General features: G+C 30.1%; 1 protein-coding gene across 1 annotated transcript in view; it reads left to right on the top strand.

The window, feature by feature from the left end:
* The window catches only part of LOC129969685 (uncharacterized), a 151,765-nt gene extending 128,746 nt beyond the window's left edge, over positions 1-23,019 (top strand). Inside the window, exon 2 of the mRNA XM_056084354.1 lies at positions 20,823-23,019. Coding sequence (XP_055940329.1) covers positions 20,837-21,772 — 936 coding nt within the window. The 5' untranslated portion in view covers positions 20,823-20,836 and the 3' untranslated portion in view covers positions 21,773-23,019. The remainder of the gene's footprint in view (positions 1-20,822) is intronic.
* Positions 23,020-27,604: the final 4,585 nt, after the last annotated feature.

Below are 27,604 nucleotides of genomic sequence, written 5' to 3'. Positions count from 1 at the left end.
TAATGAATAAAAAATCAAAAAAGAAGAGAAAATGTATGATTTGTGGTGAATATTATAACATAGCACATTTAAGTAATCACATATCAAGTCGAAAACATCTAAAAGCATTATCAAAAATAAAAGATGGAGAAATTATAGAATATGACACTGCTTTTGAATCTAGATTAAGATCTTATAGAATTAATAATTATAATAATATTATAATCCCCTTAGAGTTTTTACAAGAGAAAAGAAAAATTGTAATTGATAAAATAAGACAAATTTTGAATGAATTTAATGGAATAAAAGTCAATTTAAAATTGTTTTGTTTGTATAGGTTAGATGATGAAATTCAGGAATTTTCATTCAAAACTGAGAATCAAATTATATTAAATTCTAATGATTTAGATACTTTTTATGATAATGCTATTGACAAATTAATTAATGAATCTGATGAATTTATAGCAAAAGGCTCTGGCTGGAGTCTTGAAGAAATTAGATTTTTGGAATTGAGAATAAATAAATATCAACCTTTGAGTGGATCAAGTTATATTGATTTACCTAAAAAAATTAAATCTAAAAAAGCTATAATAAATGTTAAAAATACAGATAATAAATGTTTTATGTGGTCTATATTATCAGCGATTCATCCTGTAAAAAAAGATCCTCAAAGAGTGTCAAAATATGAACAATTTAAAGATGAATTGAATTTTAAAGGAATTAATTTCCCTGTTTCATTAAATAATATTAAAAATTTTGAAAAACTGAATAATATATCTGTAAATGTTTATAGTTATGACAGTTCGATTTATCCACTTAGAATAACTAACAATAAATTACAAAATCATGTAAACTTGTTTTATATGAAGGATGAACAAAATGATCATTATTGTTGGATTAAAGATATAAATAAATTGGTCGGATCCCAAATTACTGTTGATCATCGAATATTTTTATGTGATAGATGTTTAAATCATTTTTATTCTGAGGAAAAATTAAAAATGCATGAAGAATACTGTAAAAAGAAAGAAGCTGTCACAATTAATATGCCAGAAAAAGGTAAAGTTATTCGATTTAAAAAATATAATCATAAAATGAGAAATCCATTTACTATATACGCAGATTTTGAGTGTCTTTTACATAAAATGGATACAAGTGAACCAGATCAAACTAAATCATATACTATGAAATATCAGAAACATGAATCTGATAATTTTTGCTATTATATCAAATATGAAAATGAATATTTTAAACCTCCTATTCATTATAGAGGACCTGATGCAATAAAAAAGTTTATATCTATGTTAAAAGAGGATACTCTCGAAATTGAAATTTTTATAAAAGAGAAAACTGAAAAATATGAAAGTCTTAAATCAATGATAGATTTCGATAAAAATCATTACAAAAGAACTAATATTTGTCATATATGTGAAAATGAAATCTTAAAGGATTCTCCTGTTGATGGGGAAAAAAAAGTAATTGATCACTGTCATTTAACCGGAAAATATAGAGGTCCAGCTCATAATATTTGTAATTTAAATTATAAAATTCCAAAATTTATTCCAGTAAAAATCCATAATTTAACAGGTTATGATTCTCATTTATTTATAAAAGAGCTCGGATTTGATAAATCAAAAATAGATGCTATACCTAATACTGAAGAAAAATATATATCTTTCAGCAAAAAAATAGGAGGAATGAAATTGAGATTTATTGATTCATTTAAATTTATGTCATCCAGTTTAGATCAATTATCAAAAAACTTGAGAAAGATGCCTGAAAATGAGTTGAGTAAATATCCGTCAAAAATAAGAGAAATGAAATATATTAATTATTTAAAATCGAAATTTAGAGAGACATCATTACATTTTCCTGATGACAAATTAGATCTCATAACAAGAAAAGGTGTATATCCGTATGATTATATGGATTCTAAAGATAAATATGAAGAAACAAAATTACCTCCAAAAGATAAATTTTATAATAAATTGAATGAATGTCATATAACTGATGAAGAATATCAACATGCTCAACGTGTTTGGAAAGCATTTAATATAAAAAATTTGGGTGAATATACAGATTTATATGTTAAAACAGATGTATTAATTTTAACAGATGTATTTGAAAATTTTAGAGATGTTTGTTTAAAAACTTATAAATTAGATCCAGATTGGTATTTTACTGCTCCTGGTTTATCTTGGGATGCAATGTTAAAAATGACAAAAATTAAATTAGATTTATTAGATGATTATGATATGATTCTTATGTTAGAAAAAGGATTAAGAGGTGGAGTTTCGCAATGTTGTAATAGATATGGGAAAGCAAATAATAAATATATGAAAAATTATGATGAAAGCAAAGAATCCAATTTTTTAATGTATTTAGATGCTAATAACTTATATGGATGGGCAATGAGTCAATATTTACCTTATGGAGGATTTAAATGGATAAATACAAATGCAATACAAAATGCAATACAAAATATTCTTAAATGTCCTGATGATTCAGAAAAAGGATATATATTGGAAGTTGATTTAGAATATCCAAAAGAATTACATGATTATCATACAGATTTACCATTATGTCCTGAAAATAGAATTCCTGAAAATTCTAAACAAGGTAAGTTATTAACAACTTTATACGATAAAGAGAAATATGTAGTTCATTATAGAAGTTTAAAACAGTATTTGAAAATGGGTTTAAAAATTATAAAAGTACATAGAATATTGAAATTCAAACAATCGAATTGGTTGAAAAAATATATAGATTTAAACACTGAAATGAGAAAACGAGCAACTAATGATTTTGAGAAAGATTTTTATAAATTGATGAATAACTCAGTATTTGGAAAAACCATGGAAAACATAAGAAAACGAATAGATATAAGATTATGTTGTAATTATGATCAAGTTAAAAAATTAATTGCCAAACCTCATTTTAAAAGTCGAACTATTTTTGATGAAAATTTGGTTGCTGTTCATATGAAAAAGACAAAAATACTTTTTAATAAACCAATCTATGTTGGAATGAGTATATTAGATTTGTCTAAATATTTAATGTATGATTTCCATTATAATGTAATGAAGCCAAGATATAAGAATAATATTAAATTATTATATATGGATACAGATAGTTTCATATATGATATTAAAACAGATGATTTTTATGAAGATATGAAATCTATGATTGATTATTTTGATACTTCTGATTATCAAGAAAATAATCTATATAATATGCCGAGATGTAATAAAAAAATATTGGGTAAAATGAAAGATGAAAATAGTGGTGTTATTATGGAAGAATTTGTAGGTTTAAGAAGTAAAATGTATGCAATCAGACTAGAAAAATGTGAAATTAAAAAATCGAAAGGAGTTAAAAAATCTGTAGTTAAAAATAGAATATCATTTGATGATTATAAAAAATGTTTATTTGATAAAATTCATCAATATAGAACACAGAATTTAATTCGAAGTATGAAACATGAGCTGTATTCAATTCAAATAAATAAAATAGCTTTATCAGCAAAAGATGATAAAAGATATATTTTAGAAGATGGAATTCACACTTTAGCATTGGGTCATTATAAGACGATAGATTCTTAAAGGTGAAACCTTTCGGTTTTAAAAATAACTTTAAATAAATGGAGGATCTAGAACAACTTACACAAGAACTTATGAAACTAAATTCAAAATATTTAAGATCTGACTTGCATGAATTAATAACGAAATATGTCAAAGAAATAATTAATTCATATACAAATAAAATATCTAATGCATTGGAAAATATCGATTCAAACACACAATTAATCAACTCAATTGAAGAAATAATCGATTCATAAGATGGAAGTCATTCAACTTGTAAAATTTTTTTCTAAATAAATGGAAGCTTTCAATAGACTTAAGCCACTTGTAACATATAGATTAAAAGATTTAAAGAATGGTGAATACACTCTATTATCTTTGAAAAAAATTCAATCTGCTAAATATGGATATATAGTTATTGCAAAATTACAAGTTGAAGGGCAAGAAAAAGAATATTTTCTCCCTAAACATAAATCTAATATATCTGATGAAGCAATTGATATAATTAATGAAGGCTCATATATTTTTGGTTATAGAGGTAAGGTTGATGGTAAATATGATGATTGCTATATCAAGAAAATTGAATAGTGAAACCTTTTTCTTTTTATATTTTTATTCTTATATTTTTATTCTTATATTTTTATTTCTTTTTATGTGTATAATAATGTGAACAACGCATGAATTTATATTGATTTTAAGACGATAGCCTTTCGGTTAATTTGTTAACTTTTTCCAAGTTTTGGCTTGATATTTTAAATTATTGATGTTATTTTGGTGTGCTAATTATGACCTTTTTGCACTATTTTTGCTCTAAATTTTGACTTGATACTTTAAATTATTGATGTTATTTTGGTGTGCTAATTATGACCTTTTTACACTATTTTTGCTCTAAATTTTGAGGTTATTTGATGGATTTTTAAGGTGTGCTAATTATGGCCTTTTTACACTATTTTTGCTCTAAATTTTGATGTTATTTTAAATTATTGATGGTTTTTAAGGTGCGCCAGAACAGGCATATATATACTACTGACGACGCCCGAACTGGCACCCCCTCTCCACACCACACCAGCGTGGGGACGTTTGGTCCTGATGGATTTAACGTGCAACAGACCCCCTTACACGACGGTTCTTAGGTGGATTCAGGTCTCGAACCTGAAACCCTACGGCTTACGAGCCGAGACCTTATCACCACGACACCGCGCCCTGTGGAGTGTAGAAAAAGTATTGTAATTGTCAAAAAATTCGAATTCGAGATTTTGACGAATTTTCACGTTTCAGACCTCCCCGAGTTCGAAAAAATTCAAAAATACTTTGAGCTAGACATTTGAAATTTGGTATACGGTCTTCACACCAAATTTGCAGGTATCTATCAAATTGTGAGTAAGATCTGTTCAAAAGAAGTTCGTTTGTCTGGCTATTTCAATATAAGTTAGCATGATAACTACAAAATTAAGAGAGCTTGATTGATAAGATTCGGTCCATAGATTTAACATCTATAGTGTAGACACCTGCCAAATTTGAAGCCAAATCCAACTACGGGTTGACTCTCTGTCGGTCTGCGCTTTCAGAATCATGTAAACATGATAATTCAAATGCGCAATAATTTAAATATATCAAATTTAATGAGATTATTTTTTTTTTTTTTTTTACTACAAGTGCAGTTTTGGGTCAAACTTTTGTTTCGATTAATCGAAAAACGCATCTAAAACACGAATTTGATTCCCGAATACCATTAACCGCATGCCTGGGATTAATCACCAAAAATACTCGCCAAATGTCACACAATAGCTTCAGTAAAAATGCTAAATTCACGTGAAAGGTTAATATTTCGTAATTACTGTTCGGCAATGCCATGCAAGACATGGATAACACCTTTATACAGAGTATGCAAGAAAATTTTGAGGAGACCACTTACGCTGGTTTTTCTCCCTGCAAATTAGCATGTTGAACCTATGAATATAAAATTTCACTCATCGTTCTTCTTGGAAAGTAGGTACACATTAAGGAAGAGTTTTTCAGAAACTTTAAAAGGTTTTTTTAATTGTAATTTATTTGAAAATTAATATTACTCTTCAGTAAGAAGTGGGATTTAAAAGTTCAGCAGAATGGTCTGCACGAAACTTCAATTTGAAATTAAAGTATTATCTCCCCTTCATCCATTCCCATATAAAAAATATATATAAACATTAGGCAAAATCAACAACGTTAGAATTGCTCAGATTTGTATTTTCAGAGTCCGCTCGGTCCTTCTTTATAGTATGGTAAAAGAAAAGATAATATACATTTTTTTTTTTTTTTTTTTTTTTTTTTTTGCGAAACGAAAATAAAACTGGACTCAGAATTACAAATTTAGTGATACCATTACATACCAAATTTCATTTATTTAAAACATTTCGTTTTTATCTATCAGTTTTTCCCCCCGGGGGCACTTCAAAATGAGGATGAGATGCTTCCAGCATGGTGGTTGGATCTCGCCACCCTGGAGGGTACACAAATAGGTGGGGGATCTGACTCCTCCCGTCGATGACGGGGCGTTCTTCCTTCGGGAAGGGTTGTACCGTGGCCGGTGATGGCCCTTAGGACTCAACCACAGTTCCCGCCAGTGCTGCTGTTGAGGCGGTCCGATCATTCAGTTTTATGGTTTAAATCCATGTGCCTTCGTGGCGGGTCGGAGAGTCAGTTGGTTGACTTATCTATCAGTTTTATAGGCATGTGACCGTACAGACCAAATATCAATCATTTAGCGGATTCTTTTTGAAAATTTTTTACCAATCTGTACATAAGATGCTAAAATTACGTACCTAATTTTATCCATCTGATACTCTCTGTTTCACATTTATCGTGTTCACTTACACTTTTATAGATACATAAACAAACTTTTTATGTATTTTGTTCAAAACTGGATAGTAATATACTAATTTAATATTGCAAACCATACACAAAATTCTTTCCTTCTAGCTCGAAGTTTTTATTATTATTATTATTTATTTATTTATTGTGCTGAGAGACTAGCACTCAAACAAAATTCAAAAAGTGTGCTTTTGGGAATCAAGGATATGGAACGAGAAGATCGAATTTCTTGACTATTACAACATTTTTTCTCATTGTATACTTAGTATGCGAGAAAGGAATAAATTATCATATCAATTTTATATCCATACATTTTTTTCACTGTTTTTAAATAAATTTTTCAAAACGTGTTTATATCTATTTTATGACAAGTACATATAATTAGTTATTACGTATAATAATTAAAAAATAATTGAAATTTTGACATTTTACCATCATAGCTTTCATAAATATTAAATACAAAGAAAAATTTTACTTCATCTTAAAATTCAAAAAAAAATTTGATACCAATTTAGTTGCCGCAATTTTGTCTAGATTTATTTTTAAACTTTTATAAATGTTTATAAACATATTTTACTACGATATATATATATATATATATATATATATATATATATATATATATATATATATATATATATATATATATATATATATATATATATATGTATGTAATAATATTTTAAACTCTTAATTTACACCAAATTTATTTCCAAATCTTTATCTTAATTTAGCCCATAGTATAAGGTGACCATTTTTTTAAAATCTGAAACCAGGACAACGTGAATTTTGACCAGCCACGCCCAGATTTTATAAATTTTTATCAAAAATTCACCCAACGGCCAACCTGTATACCAAAGTAAATAAAAAAACTTTTAGATATCAAAAAATGTTGCGTTTATTTAAACACAAGAAATGTGAAAACTAAAATATGATTTTACAATATAAAAATAAAACATAATAAACATAACATGATAAGCCATACCTAATATAATAACATAATAAAACATAAGGAGTTATTTAATTTAGTTTGTTTTTTTATATTTTTCTGAGGAATGAATTGCTTTTAACAAATTTTTGTTTTCCTGTATATTTTCATAGAATTCCATACAGGTTGCATTTAAATTATTTTTGACAATCAACAAGGATTTCAAAGTTTCCACTTTCAATTGGGTTTTCTCGCTAGTCCAGATGTTGTTTAATAAAGAAAAATCCCGTTCGGTCGGTGCATTAGTTCCTAGCATACAGAGGCAATACTCTACCAATTTGCCAATATTACTGGACACATCATTTTCTTTAAAGGCTTTAAAAATTTCAATCCACCTATCTCGTGGCGGTCCTGCTTATGCGACACCTGACGATATCACATGGAATTATCAGGGTTGCCAGTTTTAATTTTATTATTTTTATTTTATTACTTTTTTTGTTTTACTTTTCATGTACTGGTTTTTTTTAATGACTAACCAGGACTTATGCCCTGAAAACCAGTACTGTACTGGTAAAATCAGTACGAATGGTCACCTTACCATAGTAATTTGATTCTGTTATTTCCTGATATAATTCCACTTTCTGTTTAATTAATTCAACTGAAGCTGTGTAAAATTTACTGCGCAATCACTTCTATGTATCAAATGAAAGTGATCCCTTCATTGACCTTGTCAAAGGTCAACACATGTATTCGTACCATGCCAATAAAATGCATTTTAAGGTTTCAAAAACCTCAAACCAAAACGGCATCATGTCTCATATGATAATAAAAATAAAATTTATGAATCTAATATATTACATTTCATGTAAAATTATTTTTAAAAATGTTAGGAAAACATTGCTTTTAAAGCGTGTTAAATTCTACTAAATCTAAAATAAAGTGAAATTATCCAAACGAGAAGAATATCAATTATTGAAGACTAGGGTTTATTCTGTATTTATAAGAATAAAGTTTTGATAAAGTCTTCTAATTGGAATAATTTTCATTCTTCTTGATTAGTCTTCCTTAGTCTTCAGTGTCATATATTTTTCTACTTTGGTTTTCTTTGAAAGCATGTTTTTAATAAAATTCTTAAGTACTCTGACAGTTTTGGTTAACATTAAATTTTAGTAATAAGCAATATTTTTTAAAAAAATTGATCATTTTTAAACATGCTTGGTATTTTACTTTCTTATTCTTTATAGTTTTATTATAATTTTATTATATTTTATTATAATTTCATATTGAATTAAAGAGCTTTTTTTGAATAATCCTTTGATATGCTGTATAAATGATGAAACATATTCTGTAGAACATACAAAACTTCAAAGTTGAGTGATTCTTTCTTTTTTATCCAAAACATCAAAGTTGAGTGATTCTTTTTATTTTCTGTCCATATATTGTTTATAAACGTGCTTCGATTCAGCGAGCATATCGCTTAATTAGTTTGAAAATTATTCATTTCTCATTTGAAATTAAACTTCACATTTTGAATGAAATAAGAAATTATAAAGTTGTTGTATAATAATTAGTATAAACTATACAAAGTTTATAAAATTATACGAATTGAATGATACGAATTACAGGAGTATTTGAAGTTCAAAATATTTTTCTTAAGTTAATCTTAGCACAAAATATTCATTTGAAATTTTGTAATCAATAACCCCGTTGAACTAATTAACGCCGAAAGTAGTTAGTTTATATAATAAACAAATACATGAGTATATCTTTGCTGGTTGATTTTCATTTTGCGTTCTCTTGTGCAAAATGTACAAAGAGAAACATATTGCATTCATCAGAAATTCGAATTCGAAATTTGATAACTTTCTTTATTTTAGACTTCCCTAAATCAGAAAAACATGTTTGTTTTTTTTATTCTGTGCATCTGCTTGCAAGCACGATAACTCAAAATCCTAACTTATGAGCTAGACAGATGAAATTTGATACATGACCTCCAAATATATAGTTTTCTATCAAATTTTGAACGAAATCCATCAGAAATAGATTTACCATCACATTTGTAGATTTCTACCGAATTTTGAACGAAATCTGTTTATTTGACTGTTTGATTCTAATGAACTCAATTGATAGAATGATAAAATTTAATATATAGATTTACCATCAAATTTGTAGATTTCTACCGAATTTTGAACGAAATCTGTTCATTTGTCTGTTCGATTCTAATGAACTCAATTGATAGAATGATAAAATTTAATATATAGATTTACCATCAAATTTGTAGATTTCTACCGAATTTTGAACGAAATCTGTTCATTTGTCTGTTCGATTCTAATGAACTCAATTGATAGAATGATAAAATTTAATATATAGATTTACCATCAAATTTGTAGATTTCTACCGAATTTTGAACGAAATCTGTTTATTTGACTGTTCGATTCTAATGAACTCAATTGATAGAATGATAAAATTTAATATATAGATTTACCATCAAATTTGTAGATTTCTACCGAATTTTGAACGAAATCTGTTCATTTGTCTGTTCGATTCTAATGAACTCAATTGATAGAATGATAAAATTTAATATATAGATTTACCATCAAATTTGTAGATTTCTACCGAATTTTGAACGAAATCTGTTTATTTGACTGTTCGATTCTAATGAACTCAATTGATAGAATGATAAAATTTAATATATAGATTTACCATCAAATTTGTAGATTTCTACCGAATTTTGAACGAAATCTGTTTATTTGACTGTTTGATTCTAATGAACTCAATTGATAGAATGATAAAATTTAATATATAGATTTACCATCAAATTTGTAGATTTCTACCGAATTTTGAACGAAATCTGTTCATTTGTCTGTTTGATTCTAATGAACTCAATTGATAGAATGATAAAATTTAATATATAGATTTACCATCAAATTTGTAGATTTCTACCGAATTTTGAACGAAATCTGTTCATTTGTCTGTTCGATTCTAATGAACTCAATTGATAGAATGATAAAATTTAATATATAGATTTACCATCAAATTTGTAGATTTCTACCGAATTTTGAACGAAATCTGTTTATTTGACTGTTCGATTCTAATGAACTCAATTGATAGAATGATAAAATTTAATATATAGATTTACCATCAAATTTGTAGATTTCTACCGAATTTTGAACGAAATCTGTTCATTTGGCTGTTCGATTCTAATGAATTCAATTGATAGAATGATAAAATTTAATATATAGATTTACCATCAAATTTGTAGATTTCTACCGAATTTTGAACGAAATCTATTTATTTGACTGTTCGATTCTAATGAATACAATTGATAGAATGATAAAATTTAATATATAGATTTACCATCAAATTTGTAGATTTCTACCGAATTTTGAACGAAATCTGTTCATTTGGCTGTTCGATTCTAATGAATTCAATTGATAGAATGATAAAAATTTAATATATAGATTTACCATATCAAATTTGTAGATTTCTACCGAATTTTGAACGAAATCTGTTCATTTGGCTGTTCGATTCTAATGAACTCAATTGATAGAATGATAAAATTTAATATATAGATTTACCATCAAATTTATAGATTTCTACCGAATTTTGAACGAAATCTGTTTATTTGACTGTTCGATTCTAATGAACTCAATTGATAGAATGATAAAATTTAATATATAGATTTACCATCAAATTTGTAGATTTCTACCGAATTTTGAACGAAATCTGTTTATTTGGCTGTTCGATTCTAATGAACTCAATTGATAGAATGATAAAATTTAATATATAGATTTACCATCAAATTTGTAGATTTCTACCGAATTTTGAACGAAATCTGTTTATTTGACTGTTCGATTCTAATGAACTCAATTGATAGAATGATAAAATTTAATATATAGATTTAACATCAAATTTGTAGATTTCTACCGAATTTTGAACGAAATCTGTTGATTTGACTGTTCGATTCTAATGAACTCAATTGATAGAATGATAAAATTTAATATATAGATTTAACATCAAATTTGTAGATTTCTACCGAATTTTGAACGAAATCTGCTCATTTGGCTGTTCGATTCTAATGAATTCAATTGATAGAATGATAAAATTTAATATATAGATTTACCATCAAATTTGTAGATTTCTACCGAATTTTGAACGAAATCTGTTTATTTGACTGTTCGATTCAAATGAACTCGATTGAATCGGATCTCAATTTGCTCCAAAACATAAAAAATAGGTAGATAAAATTTTGTACACGAGTTTAACATCAAAAATATGGATGCTTTTCAAATTTTAAATGTAATCTGTCATAGAATTGACCGTCTATCAGTCTGTACTTCCGTATGCATGTAAACGCAATAACTCATTATCCTAATGACTTAAATCAATGTAATTCTTATGTTATTTTATGACTGCAGTTCCGTGCCAAATTCTGGTTTCATTAGGCCCTCAAAGAGACGTCCAAAATTCATATTCTTACGATATATTCAATAAAATTGTTAATACCTTGCAAAGCATTTGCGGCTTTATCCAAGATCCATGATTTTTTGACAGGGGATGTGGATAAGACATTAATTGGAAAATATGTCAGACAGCTGTGGAAAGACCATTTCCATTGGTTTATTCTTAATATACAGGGTGGTCCCGAATTCATGGTACAAACTTTAAGGGTAGATGCAGGACATTGTAACAATCATTTATCGTATAGGAATGTATGGTCGCAAATGACGCGCAAACAGGAGAAATAAAAGAAAAGAGAAATGAAGTTGTTGGTTGGTTGTGTTGCCGATAGAGGGTAGTAGATATCTAGCTGCCGTTCAATACGATGCATCTCAGTAGAGGAAAGTGCCATTTGCAATTGTGCTGACTTCTAAGATGGAAGACTTTACGTATGCCGAAAAAGCAGACATGCATTACATGTACGGTCGTGCAAATGGTAACGGCAAATCTGCGCTACGAATGTATAACGCGCTGTTTCCTGATCGATGAATGCCAGATCACAGAATTTTTCAGCGGTTACATGATCAACTTCGTGAAACTGGTTCGTTCAATGTCACCAGAGATGAAGCTGGTCGACGAAGAGCTGTACGCAGTCCAAGCCTGGAACTGTGCACGGCACCAAGCCTTGAACGTTGTGGCTGATAAACCCGAGTCAAGTACAAGAGCTATTGTTCATCACGTAAGTGTGAGTCATCATACCGTCTGTAGAGTGTTAAACGAAAATCGTTTACACCCCTTCCATTTTCAGTGAGTACAAGCTTTGAATCCGGCAGACTATCCTCCTTCTGCCAGAGGGTGGTACAGCAATGTACGCTGCAGCCAGACTTCATAGCTCATGTGCTATTTACAGATGAGACGACGTTTACACGCGAGGGTGTCTTTAATGCGCACAATTCCCATGTGTGGGCAACCGAGAATACAAATGCAATGCGACCACATGCGTTTCAATAACGGATCTGTGTGAATCTATGGGCTGGTATTTTCAACAACTTTTTGATTGGCCCGTAGTATCGACGCGACTTCATGGCGAATGTTATCTTATTTTTCTGGAACATGTGTTACCAGAACTACTGCAGGATATTCCGATCGCCATTCGTAACCGCATGTGGTTTCAGCATGATGGGGCGCTAGCCCATTTCAGCACTGATGTGCACACTTACCTGAATGCCACGCCTGGGGCACTATGGATTGGGCGTGGGGTGATGCAGTTCCTTGGCCTCCCCGATCTCTCGATTTATCGAGTCTCTATTACTTTTTATAGGAACATCTGAAGAATCATGTTTATGCGACTCCACTTGACTCAGGAGGATCTCGTTGCTTGAATATCCGAATCTGTTGCACGTGTGCGTGAAATACCTGGCATCATTGAACGTGTAAGCTAATCGCTCCACCGACGCTGTCAAGCATGTATTGCTACTGGTGGGCGCAATTTTGAACAGTTATTAAAAACATTACACTTGTCAACGACGCTTTCAATAAACACTCTGTCTTTCCTTTCGTCTCTTATTGTTTGTGTTTGCGCCCATACATTCTTATACAATAAATGATTGCTACAATGTCCTGCACCTACCCTTAAAGTTTGTACCATGAATTCGGGACCACCTTGTATTAAAATAAAGAAATATGCATTTTTAATTTATTTTTTTTTTAGCAAACTGAATCTAAAATTTGATATAGCCTACAAGTTCAGCTGCAACATACCAGATTTCTTTTCTCTAAATATTTAAAATCTGAGTGACCACTTTCGTAATGAATGTACAGGTTTAAAAACCTTGGACAGATTTGGTCAAAAATCTCGATGCAATTTACAATTCTGAATATAAAACCCTATGCTAAATTTCATCAAATTTGTTTTTTTAATTACCTTGTTCACATACACACAGATAGTCAGAGGGGCAAACTTTCAGTTGGCAGATTTCTTCGAAAATGTGAAGAAGGCCGGCCTACAACTTTGGGTTATTTCATCAAAAATGAGACAGATATCTACAACTTTGGATAAAAAAATCAAATACTAAATTTCGTTTGTCTAGCTGGTTGCCACTTACAGGCCAACTAGCTTGATTTCAAACATTGTTTTTCTTGAGCGGGATGGTACAAAATGTGTAGATTCATTAAATATCCAAGGCGGAAATTATTGATGATTTAGGAATTTCCTTTTTGTATGCATCATACAAGAGAACACTAGGTCTAAAGTAATGTGATACAATATCAGTCATACCACAGAAATAGTTTATGCAGTTAGTCTAAGTGACATCCGTGCTTTTTATTCTTTAGACACACACACACAAAAAAAACCCTACTGAGACGACAAATCTAGTTCTTATAGAAGTGAATCTTCAACGGAAAGTTCAACAAGTCTTTGAGGAAAATCATAAATATCTAGTATATCTGATATTCTATGTATCCCCGAGGAAAAAAAACTATAGTATATCTTGGAGTGAAGATTTCAAATAAGATCCTGCGTTCCTCTCATGCGTCCATTCCTGTTACGTATGTAGTATCTCATGCCAAAGACAGTTATGTTCAATCAGCATGGACTGCTATCGTATTGCATGGTTTTGAAGTATGTGACTACTCTCAGAAGGAATTTTTTTAAAAAAACGTTCGAAAATAGTATATTTTTGAATATTTGCATAAAAAAAGACTGAAAAAAAACATTTATGAAACCAAAAACATACCAGTTAAATCTCAAACGTTTTTTTAAAAAATGGGAAAAGGGACTTTTTTGGCTTAAAAGAGGTATAAAACAAATCCTCTAACTTAGAGGTTTATCAAATGATTTGCTTAAAACTTTGGAGATAGCTTAAGAAATATATTATCTAGTTCCTTGACTCAAAAGTAAACTTTATTTCTATCCATTCTTTAAATATTGGGATTTGACTGATAAATAACACGAAATTTTCCTTTTTATTCAAATTGTGGAGCACTAAAACAATTATAAAATATTTCTAATTGAATAGATTACTTATTCTCCAGTTCTGGATCTGCAGAACATACTGAGAAATCATCATAACAAATTTCAACACAAAAATTGACAAAAGATTTTAATTTATGAGGTTTTTCGTAAGAAAATTCTTTCAAATATTAGAATTTGAGAAAATAGATTAAAGCCTATGTAAATACAAATATAAAAATCATTATATCTTCCCAAAAAAAATGATTTAGAAATAAAATTCTAACGGTTTTATAAAGAAATCTGTGCAGACGTTAAGAATATTTGATTAAATAAATAGAATTTCTCAAAAAATCGATTTTTTAATGCAGTCACTACTTCTTTCCTTTTTTTCACTAAAAAAGGCATGTGGAACATGTGTGCGAGTATTTTGCCCCAAATTATTTTAATTTTCATTGAAATAACATTCAACAGCGTCATTCAAACTCAGGGAGCTCTAATATGTGGAGATTCATCAGATTACTTTATATGTTGCATGGTATTCTAATCCCACTCTGCTTTCCTGCTGTTTCCTTTTTTCTGTTGTTTCTAATGGCACTTGTCCTATACAAGCCCACTGACTTTAAGAAGTCATTGTGGATTAAGCCAAGAGGACGACTTAGCTGCACACACGTCACAAACCTTTTTACGGGGCGGACTTCATTCATGCATTTCATTCACTCAACCACAGATCTTAATTTATACCTGAATCAGAGAACGATCACCCTGATCCAATACCCCCAGTGGTATTACTCTAGACATGGAGGACTTTGTGACCACGACAGATTTATAAGTGCGCCAGCCACCACACACGCGGGGAGTCTTCGGCCGTCAGGGTTCAAACTTGCAACCCTAGGGACACCCCATTCTATCTAGCATATATAAGCAAATCTACGAGTCAAGAATTCATGATATTGAGGAAAAGCATCTTCTATTGGATAAAACGATCTCACATTATCTGAAGTATAGGTCTAACTTAGTTCTGATATAAGGAGAGGGTGGACGTGATTTTCATGGGGAATTTCCAGAGAAAACTATTATTTTAACATGAAAGAGAAAAAGAATTGTTATTTTAAAATGCTTTTCAACTTCTCATTTCCAGAAGAAAGACATTTTGTTTAGTTTGGAGTAACATATTTTGCTTCATTTAAAGCTAGACTACTGCAAGCAATTTAATTTGATTTTTTTTATGGAATTTTTTGGTGCAAGAACCATTTATGATTTAACTGCGCCAAACATATAGTGAGACTTCTGCAAGCAAATCATCGATATATCTCACGTTGATTTTTAATAGCATTGACAAAGTGATTAAAAGATCAGCCAAAAGATAGAACGCATAATGTTGTTTCTTTGATTCACAATCTTCAACTTTTTCATGCTTTAACCCATTAAACCAAGGGTAGACCTATATATTGCATTCTCATGCTAACGATATAATGATTGCTGCTTTAGTTTATAACATGCACACCTAAACGATTACAAAAGTTATATATATCTTATAAATTAATAATATCATTAAAAAATATTTGAATATATAAGTTTTGATTTAACCATGCATTAAATTGAAAATTGAACTTTTATTACAATCAAATCATTTGATATCATGATCATCTGACAAATTTCCTATCCGTGCCCCAACAAGCAACTGGCACTCGCTATATTACAAAGGGTATATACTGAAGAACAGTTGCCTTTGGCGACCAGTTGATTCGCTAAGATTAATGATTGCTAAAAATTTCAATTAAATAATTTATATATGTTTTAATGGCTTCCTCAACTGAATATTTTCAAATTTTGACAGGTTCATACTATTTAGCCTTGCATCGCTCTGTTCGTTGTCATATGCATTTTCCCTGATTTCCTCTCTATATCTTAATACATCCACTTATACAATAGGAAAAAATAGCATTGTTTAACAATGGTTGTACTTTAAAAAATTTTCATCATTGCATGACTTTGAAATTAAATCTTAATTGTAAATGCAACGAAATTTCTAAATTTTATTAAAAGCATGCCTCGTACTAAAATCAACAATGTAAAAAAAAAATCTAGGATGAAATATTATTTACTATGAAAACGATTTACACTTTCACTTCATCAATGAAATATATTAAATACGTTTAAAATATTTTTAAAAAAATAATTTAAAAATAGGAGAATTATAAAGTTATTAAATTGTTATCATTGAAAATATAATAATTTTTTTTAATTTTAAGGTGATGTAAAAATTATTTTTGCTCAAAAGATACAGAGGTAAAAACTACAAATTAATAAATCTTTTGAGAAAATCGCTCCGAGGTTTGCACCCTCCAAAATATATATATCTAATGATATTTTAAACTCTTAATTTAAACTAAATTATTTTCCAAAGCTTTTTCTTAATTTAGCCCATAGTAATTTCATTCTCTTATCTCCTTATCTCATTCCACTGAAACTGTGTAAAAATTACTGCGTAATCAGTTCAAAGTTTCGAGTGAAAGTGATACTTCCGTTGCCCTTCTCAAGGTCAACACCTGTATTCAATTGACACGTGGTCGGAAATCCCATGTTATATAAGAACAGAGATCATTTGTTTCTGCCGTTCTTCCCTTCTTTCTTACTTCTGCTTTTGTGCCGCGCTGCGCCTTCTTGTAAATAAATCATGCCTGTCTCCCGTGAGAGAATAAAACGAAATTGAAAATACAAAGTCTCTTCATTGCTTGTCAAACTTGCATTCGGCTACAAACAAAATAATGTTACATATATAATGCACCAAACATTCTTCTTTGATTGTAATATGATGCCGTGTTAAAGTTTTTGTGTAAAAACGACGCTATTAATCTTTTGGTTATTACAGTATGAAAGAGGAAGATAATTGTCGTATAAAAATGATTTCTTTTAAATTTCCATTTAACAATCTTGTGTTTAAAAGCAGCAGGAGTAGACTTACCAAAATTTTCTCACATACTCTCTAATAGGTTTTATCCCAGGAAAAACCTAGCATGCCAATGGCGTCCAATATTTAAGAAATATTAACTTGTGGCGTGAATTAAGAATTTTTTTCTGGATCTATCGCGTCATCCATGGCGAGTTTTTTTTATCAATTAATCTCTAGAATGCAGTTAAAAGTATCCGAAGATAGCATTTGTGTTTTAGAAACGTTTTCCCCGTCTGACTGAAACTAAAATTTGACACAAGACTACACGTGTCATCACAAACTCCCATACCAAATTTGATTATTTTTGTTACTGCGGTTTTAAGTTACAACGTTTGTATGTTTTTGAGAGTACATACTAACAGACGGTAGCCTCTTTTTGGATTTAACTTAAAATTTGATAAGCGTCTACACTATAGATGTTAAATCTGTGTACTGAATTTTATCTATGTATCTAGCTCTCTTTTTTTTGTTGTTATCGTGTTAACTTACATTCGAACAGCCGGACAGACAAACTTCCTCTGAACGGATTTTACTCAAAATTCGATAGAAATCTACAAGTATTTGGTGTAAAGACCGTAAACCAAATTTCAGTCTTCTAGCTCAAAGCGTTTTTGAGTTATTATTGTCTCAGACTGATAGAAAAGATGGACATTTTTCCAAAAATGCGTTTTTTGGTCTAAAACATGAAGATTCGAGTTCGAATTTTTTACGATTACAATACTTCCTTTCTACTACATATACAAAAAAAGCAAAAAGGATTAATTGAGGAATTTTAAAAGTAAAATTTGAAATCTGAACCATACTTTAATCTATAATCCTTCAGGGACGAAGATTTTTCTACGATATTAATGTACGTATTTATGAACTTACAGAATTTAAGAGATAATTGAGTAAATAATTAAGCATCATTAGTTAAAGATATTATACATTCAAAAAAAGACCCAAACAATTTAAATTAAAATAGCTTAAATCAACAAATAGACAGACCAATTGAAAGAGAAAATGATGTTATTTAAATAAATAAAACAAAATTTAGAAGTATTTAAAACCAAAAAAAGCAATTAATTTTTTGGTGTGAGAACTAGAATAATATTTCTGAAATAACATTTAAAAAACAGCAATTTCAAACATCCAAAGAATTGATGTTATCAGTACGAGAAACAAATACAAAAGCCGCAATCAATTCGAAATTTAAATTGACGCGAAACACTCTTAATTGGCGATGTGCAAGAATTGGCTTCATTCTTCCGTGAATGATGGCTGTTTAAAAATAAAACAAAAAGTTCTCAGTTAAATAATTGCTCAAAAGACACATTGCACAGCTTGGCATTTATCTAGTTAAGAGACAATGTTATTCTTTTCTACCTCAGTATAGGGATGGGCATTTGCTTTTGAAGCTATTTGCAAGCTGGCAGTTTGCCCAAAAAAGGAGTTGCTTTCATCGTTTTGACATCTTTTTGTTTTTCAACACGGATTCTTCCAGCTGTTTCTAATGTAATCTAGAATAATGTTTAAGGTCATTTGTATATTTCTAAATGAGTGGAAGAAAAGAAATTGTTATAATTAATATCAAAGGCGCAGAGATTCATGAGGCTTATAATCTTTGAAAAATAAGAGAAATGCCTAATACTTCTAAGAAAATGAGTGGAACGGTTTTAAAAATTACATATTCACAAACAAAATTTATCTACATTTACATTAATGTATTAACTATATCAGACAATCTCTTCAATATGTTAGATTGTTGGTAATCAGTCGTGAGATCATTGTGAAAAGTGCCGTAAGGTAGCAGATGAATTCAGATGCCATTGAGCTCACGATATAGGTGTATTTATATAGACGAAAAGATGATGGAAAGAGGGAGACGGAGATGGCTATAGAGGACTTATACCAAACATGCCCTAATGTTCATTTTTAAGTTTTCTTTTGAATCTTATTATGTTTTATTCAAGACGAATAAACAAAGTTGTTTCGAAAACCTGTTCTCTGTTATTTCTCCAACATAGATATTCTATTTAATGCTGATATTTTCTATTCATTTATTTTACTTTAATATGAATGAAATATTGTACATAAAGATTGCCTGCTCGAAATTAGCTCGACAGCTAATTTCGAAGCTATTAGAAATATTAAGAATACAAATATCAATCCGTCTATATTTTCAATAGATGGCATTAGTAGTTCTGCTTGACAGCAAACAAATCGGGAAAATTGTATTTCAAAAGCTTGGCAACAAGCTTTAAAAATGAGTGAATGACCTATGATTAATAATTTTAAAAAATTCAACTTATAAAGTATGTCGAGTATTGTACCAAACAACGAGCATTTGTAGGAAATTATTTTATTGTATATATAACTGCTGCAAAACCATATCGGTTGCTGTTGGACATGTATGGTGAATATACCCCATTGCATATAACTAATAAATGACTTCTGATAAATAATTTAAAAATATATTTTAGCTTATAAAACATGTTTAATTGTACCAAACAACGGGCGTTTGCAAAAAATTATTTCTTTGCAAAAAAAAAAAAAACTGCAGCAGAAACACATCGGTTGCTGTTGGACATTTTTTGGTGAACATGTCCCATCAAATACAATTTGTGAATGACATCTGATTAATAATTAAAAATAGTTTTTAGTTTAGAGAACATGTCGGGTTTTTTACAAACAAGGAACATTTTCAGGAAATAATTTCATTACAAAGAAAGCATTCATTGCACCTTCAGCAAGAGGCTAATGCATACTTACTTTAAGTAGAAAAGAAGAAATATCCATACGAACACCTCTTCTTTCCTAGTTTTCTAAACTTCGAATAGGCAAAGAATAAGAGATGACTGCTTGTAATGTCCTTACGCTTCACAAAATATTGAGTATGGATGCAAAATAATAGAAATTTCATCACGTTTTTTTTTTTTTTTTTTTTTTTTTGTCTTCAAATGTAACATGCCAGATGTAACATGATTTAATTCTGCTATTAACTCACTGCCTTAAATATTATAGCTTAGATTATGTTAAATATATACTTTCCAGGAAAACACTAAAAGAAATTCCATTATTTTGTGTTAACTTTCATCTTGGTGCGTGTATTTATCTTTACCGAAATTAATCTGTTTTTCCTCTTTGTTCTTGCAGCAACTCTGGTGATCATGATAAGCGCCATGCCAGCGGTGGCCGTCCGGCGGGGACGGATGAAACAGCGAGCCGCAGCAGCTGCAGCTGCGGCACAGCAGAATGGCTTCACCCCCACATCAGCAGGAAGCCGACGGGGCAGCCTATCGTCCCTCCCATCGCCCTCCACACGGTCCTCCAGCCTTCTCTCGTCGCCGCTCTCCGCGCCGGGCAGCTACTACAACTATTTCGCAAGCCAGAGCAGCCAACGGCAGCAGCAGCGACCTTCTTCCTCAGCCTCGTCCACGCCATCAGCTGCAGCCGCAGCTCCCCCAGGTCCACCCTCGAGACGGCCTAGCGCCAGCGTCTCCACCATCTCGAGCGCAGCCAGCAATTACGTGAGCGCCCTGCACAAGGTCCGCGAGCGGCAACTCGAGACGCAGCGAGAGAGGGCGCGGTTCCTGGTCTACACGGGTTCGGTGCTGCTGGCCAGTGGGGCGGCGCTGGTCGTCATCGGACTGGTGGCGAGGACGGGCGCCGCACAGACCGTGGGGCTTCTCTTTATGTGCCTGGGATCGGCTTTCTGCCTAGCGCGCGTCTTCTGCCTTGTTCCACGGGAGGAGCTGCCCCTAGTGAAGCGGGCCAGAACTGTATCGGGCCAGTCCATCTATGTGCCGTCGTCTGCGCACCCCAGTGCGGCCACCACGCCTGGGACGGACGATTCCTCCACCACATCCTCCTACTACTTCTCCGCGGTGCCTCTGCATCGCATCCAGCAGCAACCGCAGTCGCCGGAGACGCCCACAAGCGCTACTGCCCCTCCGCCGCTGCAACCACCCCCACCGGTGGTGCCTGGGGTGCACGGGGCGGTGGGCAGCCACAGAAGCAATCCCTCAAGCCTCTTGACTCCGATGAGTCTTAACAGCATTCCCGAAATGCAGGTTTTGATCACCGATGACAGTCAAAGGTACTAAAATCACAATCGTGTGTCTTGGCGAAGCTCTCCCATACAGCAGAACAGGCCACACGCTCGATTACTTTTACCAAGTGCCAACTGGTTGCACCGACGCCAAACAAAAGAAAAGAAGCTTATGCCTTAAACAGAACACGGTGCCAGACGTTCGAAATCCACAATGAATCTTATACTTTCGGTTGCACCAGAAAAATCATCGAGACATCAGTTTCCTAATCACTAGAAATATTTTTTCTTAGACAAAAAAAAAAAAAGTTTTAAAAAAAGAACCTTCAAGTCGTAGAAACTGCAGTTAATAGTTTTTAAGGTCTGTGGCGACGTGGGTAGCTTTATATACTGACTAATTTTACAAATTTGAGAACATTACTTATTCTGTTCTGTCCTTATATTTCTTTCACTGGATTACCAGTAATGCTAGTTCAAAAACCTTTAATTGCTACCTCATAATTTTCTATCAACGTTTTCAGCTCATCTTACGAAGCACTCTTAAATGAGATCAACAATCTAAGTTCGAAAGGCTTTTAACTACATATTCTCCTAATTATTTGACGAGAAAAGATGAGAAAAACGACAAATATTATTTTAGAATCCCATTAATTTCCTTTCTCCATCATGTTTAAGCTCTACTTTTTGTATCAAACATCGCATCACTTTGCATTTCCTGCATTGCTCTTTCTTCTAATTTTGGAGATTTTATAAATAATGAGTTAATGGAATATTTTCATTCATTTGATCCATTAATTACTACTGGATCAGTTGACTTATTTTTTAAGGACCAAATCTTCTTTGAATGTTAGCAAATAGTTTAAAACTCTTTGATGTTAGGTAAAGTAAAATCATTTGATTAGTATTTTGTTTCTTGGATAGGAATCTTGTACGCGTGAAAACATGCATGAATACGTGAAGTAGTTACTGTTCTTAACACGTGAAAACATGCATGGACACGTGAAGTTAGTATCATCTTAAGTGCCGCGAGCTGAAGTCGCGAATGCGATGCATTGAGGGACGACAATATATTTAGTTAATCGAACAATGCAGTTGCAAAAATAGAGAAAATTATGACGCTGTGTAGCATTAAAATTATATACGTTTTTTTAAATTAGAATACAGAATGTTACTTTTCTGCTGAATATCAAACGTAACAAAGTTAATTTTTATGCGAAATACATATCTTATGTTATAGTTTGTTACTTATAAGAAACAAAAGAAAAAAATTAAGAATACGAGCTTAAGTAATTTTAAAATTAAAAATAGTTGCTATAAAGTTAATTGAATTAGAAATTTAATGGAACTTTATTTTATGAAAGGCATTGAATAAGTACAGCAACGCATACTTTATATGGTTGTATATTACATACAACTAAGCTGGAAATAAGAAAAAAATATAGCATGTTTACAAGAAGAAAAAAACATAAGAATTCAGTTAGAAAAACGTGTTGCCACAATCTGCTATTTAAACATCGAATATCAGCACGCTAACACTAGTAAAAAGATATGCAAATTCTATTGTCATAAAAAAATTTGTTAATAAAAAGTTTTTCATTTTGACAATCGTAATTTTTTTTTACTTATTTATTAATGGCTTGAATTAAAAGAAAAAGTGCTAGATCCAGACTGCTAACGAAATGTTTCTTTTTTATTATTATTAATATTAATTTTTTATGTAATTCATTCAATTTTCATAGTAATTACGTTTGATATTCACGCAAACTTCCTCAAATTCTCTATTTTCCATGATCACATTTTAGAACAGTCATTTTAATGGGCACTTATTTCATCATTTGAGCGTGTGGCCTCATAATTCTGCATATGTTAGAAGTCTGTTAATGCGCTTTTGAGTTGATAAGTTAACGCCACCTGGTATCAATCATAGTTAACCACCGAAGTCGAATTTCACAGCGACAAATAAACACTGAAACGCTCTTCGCTGTAGACGCGTTAATCGAACACACTTTTTAAGCCTTATTTTTATTCAAGTATATCAGGATAGGCGTTAGTGACTAGAAGATATTCTCTCTAATGTTGCTTAAGCTTCTCGCAGACGAACAAATTTTGATTCTGATCAAAATATATCTAAAAACAATTAATTATCTTTTGCTATTTAAACTTCAAGATATGATTGGTTATTGTTTAGAATGCTTAAAAAGCTTTAAAAAATCGTCATTTTATTAATTATATTCTAATGTTATTCATTTATTGAAAAGATACGGGGAAAAATATTTTCAAGTTATTTTTATTCTAATCACGTTATGTTTATTAAGAATTTGCTTTAAAAATGCTATTAAATGGTTTATTCTAGAAATTCTTTTTTTTTTACTTGATTGCTCTAAAAGTTCTCCTTGTGTATGTACTATAAATACCTTACCAAGTGAGTACTGTTTCTGTAAGTATAAAGTTGTATTGTCTGTTATGTATTCTCTACTCCAGTGTATTTATTGTATTCTGTTTTGTATATACAATTATTATTGGGACCAAAATACATATAACTTTACCAAAGTAATGTTTGCGCTGTACGATAATGAAATGTTATTTGTTACATGTTGTTGCCTAATCTATTTCATCAATGAACAAATTCTATTAATAACTTTAAGAACTTCCTTTAAATTTTATGTATTTTGCTTCAATATTTTATTTAGCCTTTTATATGAGTTGTTAGACGCATTTTTTGAAGCCACAAATTCCATTATTCATATTTCTTGCATTAAATTACATTTTTGCAATGTTCAGAAGCATTGAAAATAAAGTATTACAAATTATTAATCAATTGCAACTTACATACGGATTTTAATATAGTATTATTATACTTTTTTGCAAAATCCTCTTAAAATACAAAATTGTTTACTTACTTTATTAATGAATACTTACAAATCTTTTGTTAAATTTCTGTTTCGATACTAGATATTTTCAGATACTAAAAACCCCTTTTAAAATTTCACATATTTAAGAATCTTCTGATATATCCAGTAATATTATAAATTGCATAAATAAATAATTATTTAATTGAAATCAGTTGGTTCAAGTTCTCTAGCAATCATTTTTAAATCGATCTGTTTCTGAAGAAATAAAATTCTCATTGCTGCAAATTTAAATTTCTGTAATCAAAAAAATATTTTGAAGATTAACTTTCATTATTTTAAGAAATGTTCTTTTTATTCTTTATACAAAGATGAATGAATTTTCTAAAATTAATTATTCATGAACAATCTTATCTTCTGAACAAAATCGTTTTGAATAACTAATCGTATCCGCACTATTAAATAAATCGAATGAAAGTTTTTTAGAATTTATTCATCTAATTCTTTTTGATAAAATTTAATGCAAACGAATAAAATTCAACTATATATCCAAGAGCCAAAAATTATCTGCTGCTGATTTTGTGCGAAAAAAACAGTTAAACAAACAAAACAAAAAAAAGATCATTCGTTGTAGAAGCTAAAGTCAAATGGAACATTTATATTTATTAATCGTTTTCTTTTCTTTTTTTTACCCTTATTCATTGTTTTTTGCAAGTTTTTGCATTTATATATTGAAATTTATATTCTTAAATTAACTCATTCCAAAATAAATCTCGTTGCTTCTTTTTATCTGATTTTAACTCAAATGCAGATATAAATGAGGCTCACAAATCATTAAGAAAAGTGTAATTTTTTTGTCAAATTACTTAAATATATTTTAACAATATAATATTTGACATTCATTACAAAAGAGCAACAAAAGGTTTTTTTTTGTTTTTTTTGCAGCAGTGAGAAAAAAATTTCGGAAAATTAGTATTTAGAAGCAAAATTTGCTAGATTTGTTTTGCTTCGCATTTTGCTGCTGTTGATTCCGGTTCTGTTCGAAATGCTCTGTATTGCGCTTTGCAGATAATTCTATGCTCGCCAAAATATCTATGGCTGGCGCCAGTCCTGATCCTTTCGAAAAGAAACAAATGAATTATGTCGAACTCCAGTTTTCCATCAAGTTATTTACTTGAAGAATACGCGAAAGTACGCGAGAAGATGCTAAAGATTATTGTCACTTGTATATAGTAAAACGAAAACGTCTCACACAAACTCTGTATACAATGAACAGGTGAAACTTTCTCTAGTTTTTTAGAGAGAATTTTTTGATTCTGTAGCTAGGATAGAAGTAGTTGAAATCGTCAACAGATTGCTGATGTTATAGAAAACAAGTGAAAGTCGCCATCTTGGTTTTCTAATCTTTAAAAGATTTTTCAAATCTTTTGAAAGACCTATTGCCACGAATAGGAGTCGAATTTCATTTGTTTTACTCTTCATTTGCAATTTCTAATAAGATTGCATTCAAGCAATTTATTTAACAAAATAATAGTGCTAAGAAAATAGCAGAATCAGTTTAAAATTTTATATATCCTTAATTGTTTAAAAAGATTAGATTTTTATTTGATTTGCATCAAATATTGAAAAAAAATGTTCTTATGATCAATTTTTTACATTTTCATTTAATATCTTAAAAACTTTGATGTCTATTATAATTTACATTAGTTAAAAATTAATGATAATTTCTTTAAAGCATAGAGTTAATCTTTGAAATTAAAAAGATGTATTTAGAGTATTTACTGAGTATGATTAATTAAATCGAACGTGACACGTTTTTGTAATTTTTATATATATCTTCTTAGCATGTATGAGAAGAAACATCACTGAATACGGTATAAAGCAATAAGTTGAGAACGGTCTCCTACATAAATATACAAGTGAATGTTATTTTATGTAATGTATAGAGAAGAAAATACTAATATTCTTCACGACAACGTTATTTTATACTAATAATAATTGCAACATTTGTCCTTTTCCAGTTTCAAACTGCTTGGCGCTTGTATTTTGAATACCACCTCAAAGATGCGGAACATATAGTTAGCACTTCAATTATCCCAAGCAAAATATTTGATCCAATCGAATCAAACAGATCAATAGCTTAGTGAAGAAATCAAAAATAAATTCTCATTAATTGCTATTAAGTATAAAGGCAATAATTTTTTCAATTCCAAATTTTTCCGAGTTCGAAGCAGAATTTCAAACTATTCATCTGCATTTTTAAATTATGCAAAAACATTTTGGAAATGGATTTTAATTTTGGAAAGGCAACTCGTAGATGAGTTAATAATCTGTTATTGACGTTTATATATCAAATATAGGGTAAATGAGTTTATTTCACAAATGAATAAAAAAATAAAATTAGCAGAATCAATTTTTTTCACGGAGATTTTAAAAAGAAATAATACAATATCTAGAAATGAAAACAAATCGTAAAAGAATGAAGCTCTAGAACATTCTAAAAAAATTGGAATTTTAATCAAATTTATGAGATTATTTAAAATTAATAGTTGGTAATTTTCTAAATAATGATAATAATTGTGGTTTAATTTCTTCATCATATTGTTTTCTGTGGAAAATTTTTTCACTTCAAAATGGTGCTCCCTGCATAAAATTTATACTTAATTAAAATTAATCGATTAGTTGATTATGAAATTACGGCCCTGGCAACACAATATTTCAAAACTCAACCATATTAAGAAATGAATGGAAAAGTTTACTAAAGAATCTAATTTTTACAAATCTGTTATTTAGAAATTTTTAAAAAGTCAAATTAAAGCAAAGTGCCTAAAAATATAGAAAAGTGTATCTTTTATCTATGCATTTTTTCAATAATTTTAAAATATTAATACTTTGCATTTATTTCCATTTATTCTTATTATGTAGAAATCAAATTTTACCCAATAGAATAGCTTCTTTTAAAAAAATAGAACATTTTTGAATAACAACTAACGATTTCTAATATATCTAAACTTAATATCGTTGAAAATAATGAATTT

The sequence above is a fragment of the Argiope bruennichi genome, chromosome 5, assembly GCF_947563725.1.
Source record: "Argiope bruennichi chromosome 5, qqArgBrue1.1, whole genome shotgun sequence".
Taxonomy (NCBI): Eukaryota; Metazoa; Arthropoda; class Arachnida; order Araneae; family Araneidae; genus Argiope; species Argiope bruennichi.
This window is presented reverse-complemented; position numbering and strand designations above follow the sequence as displayed.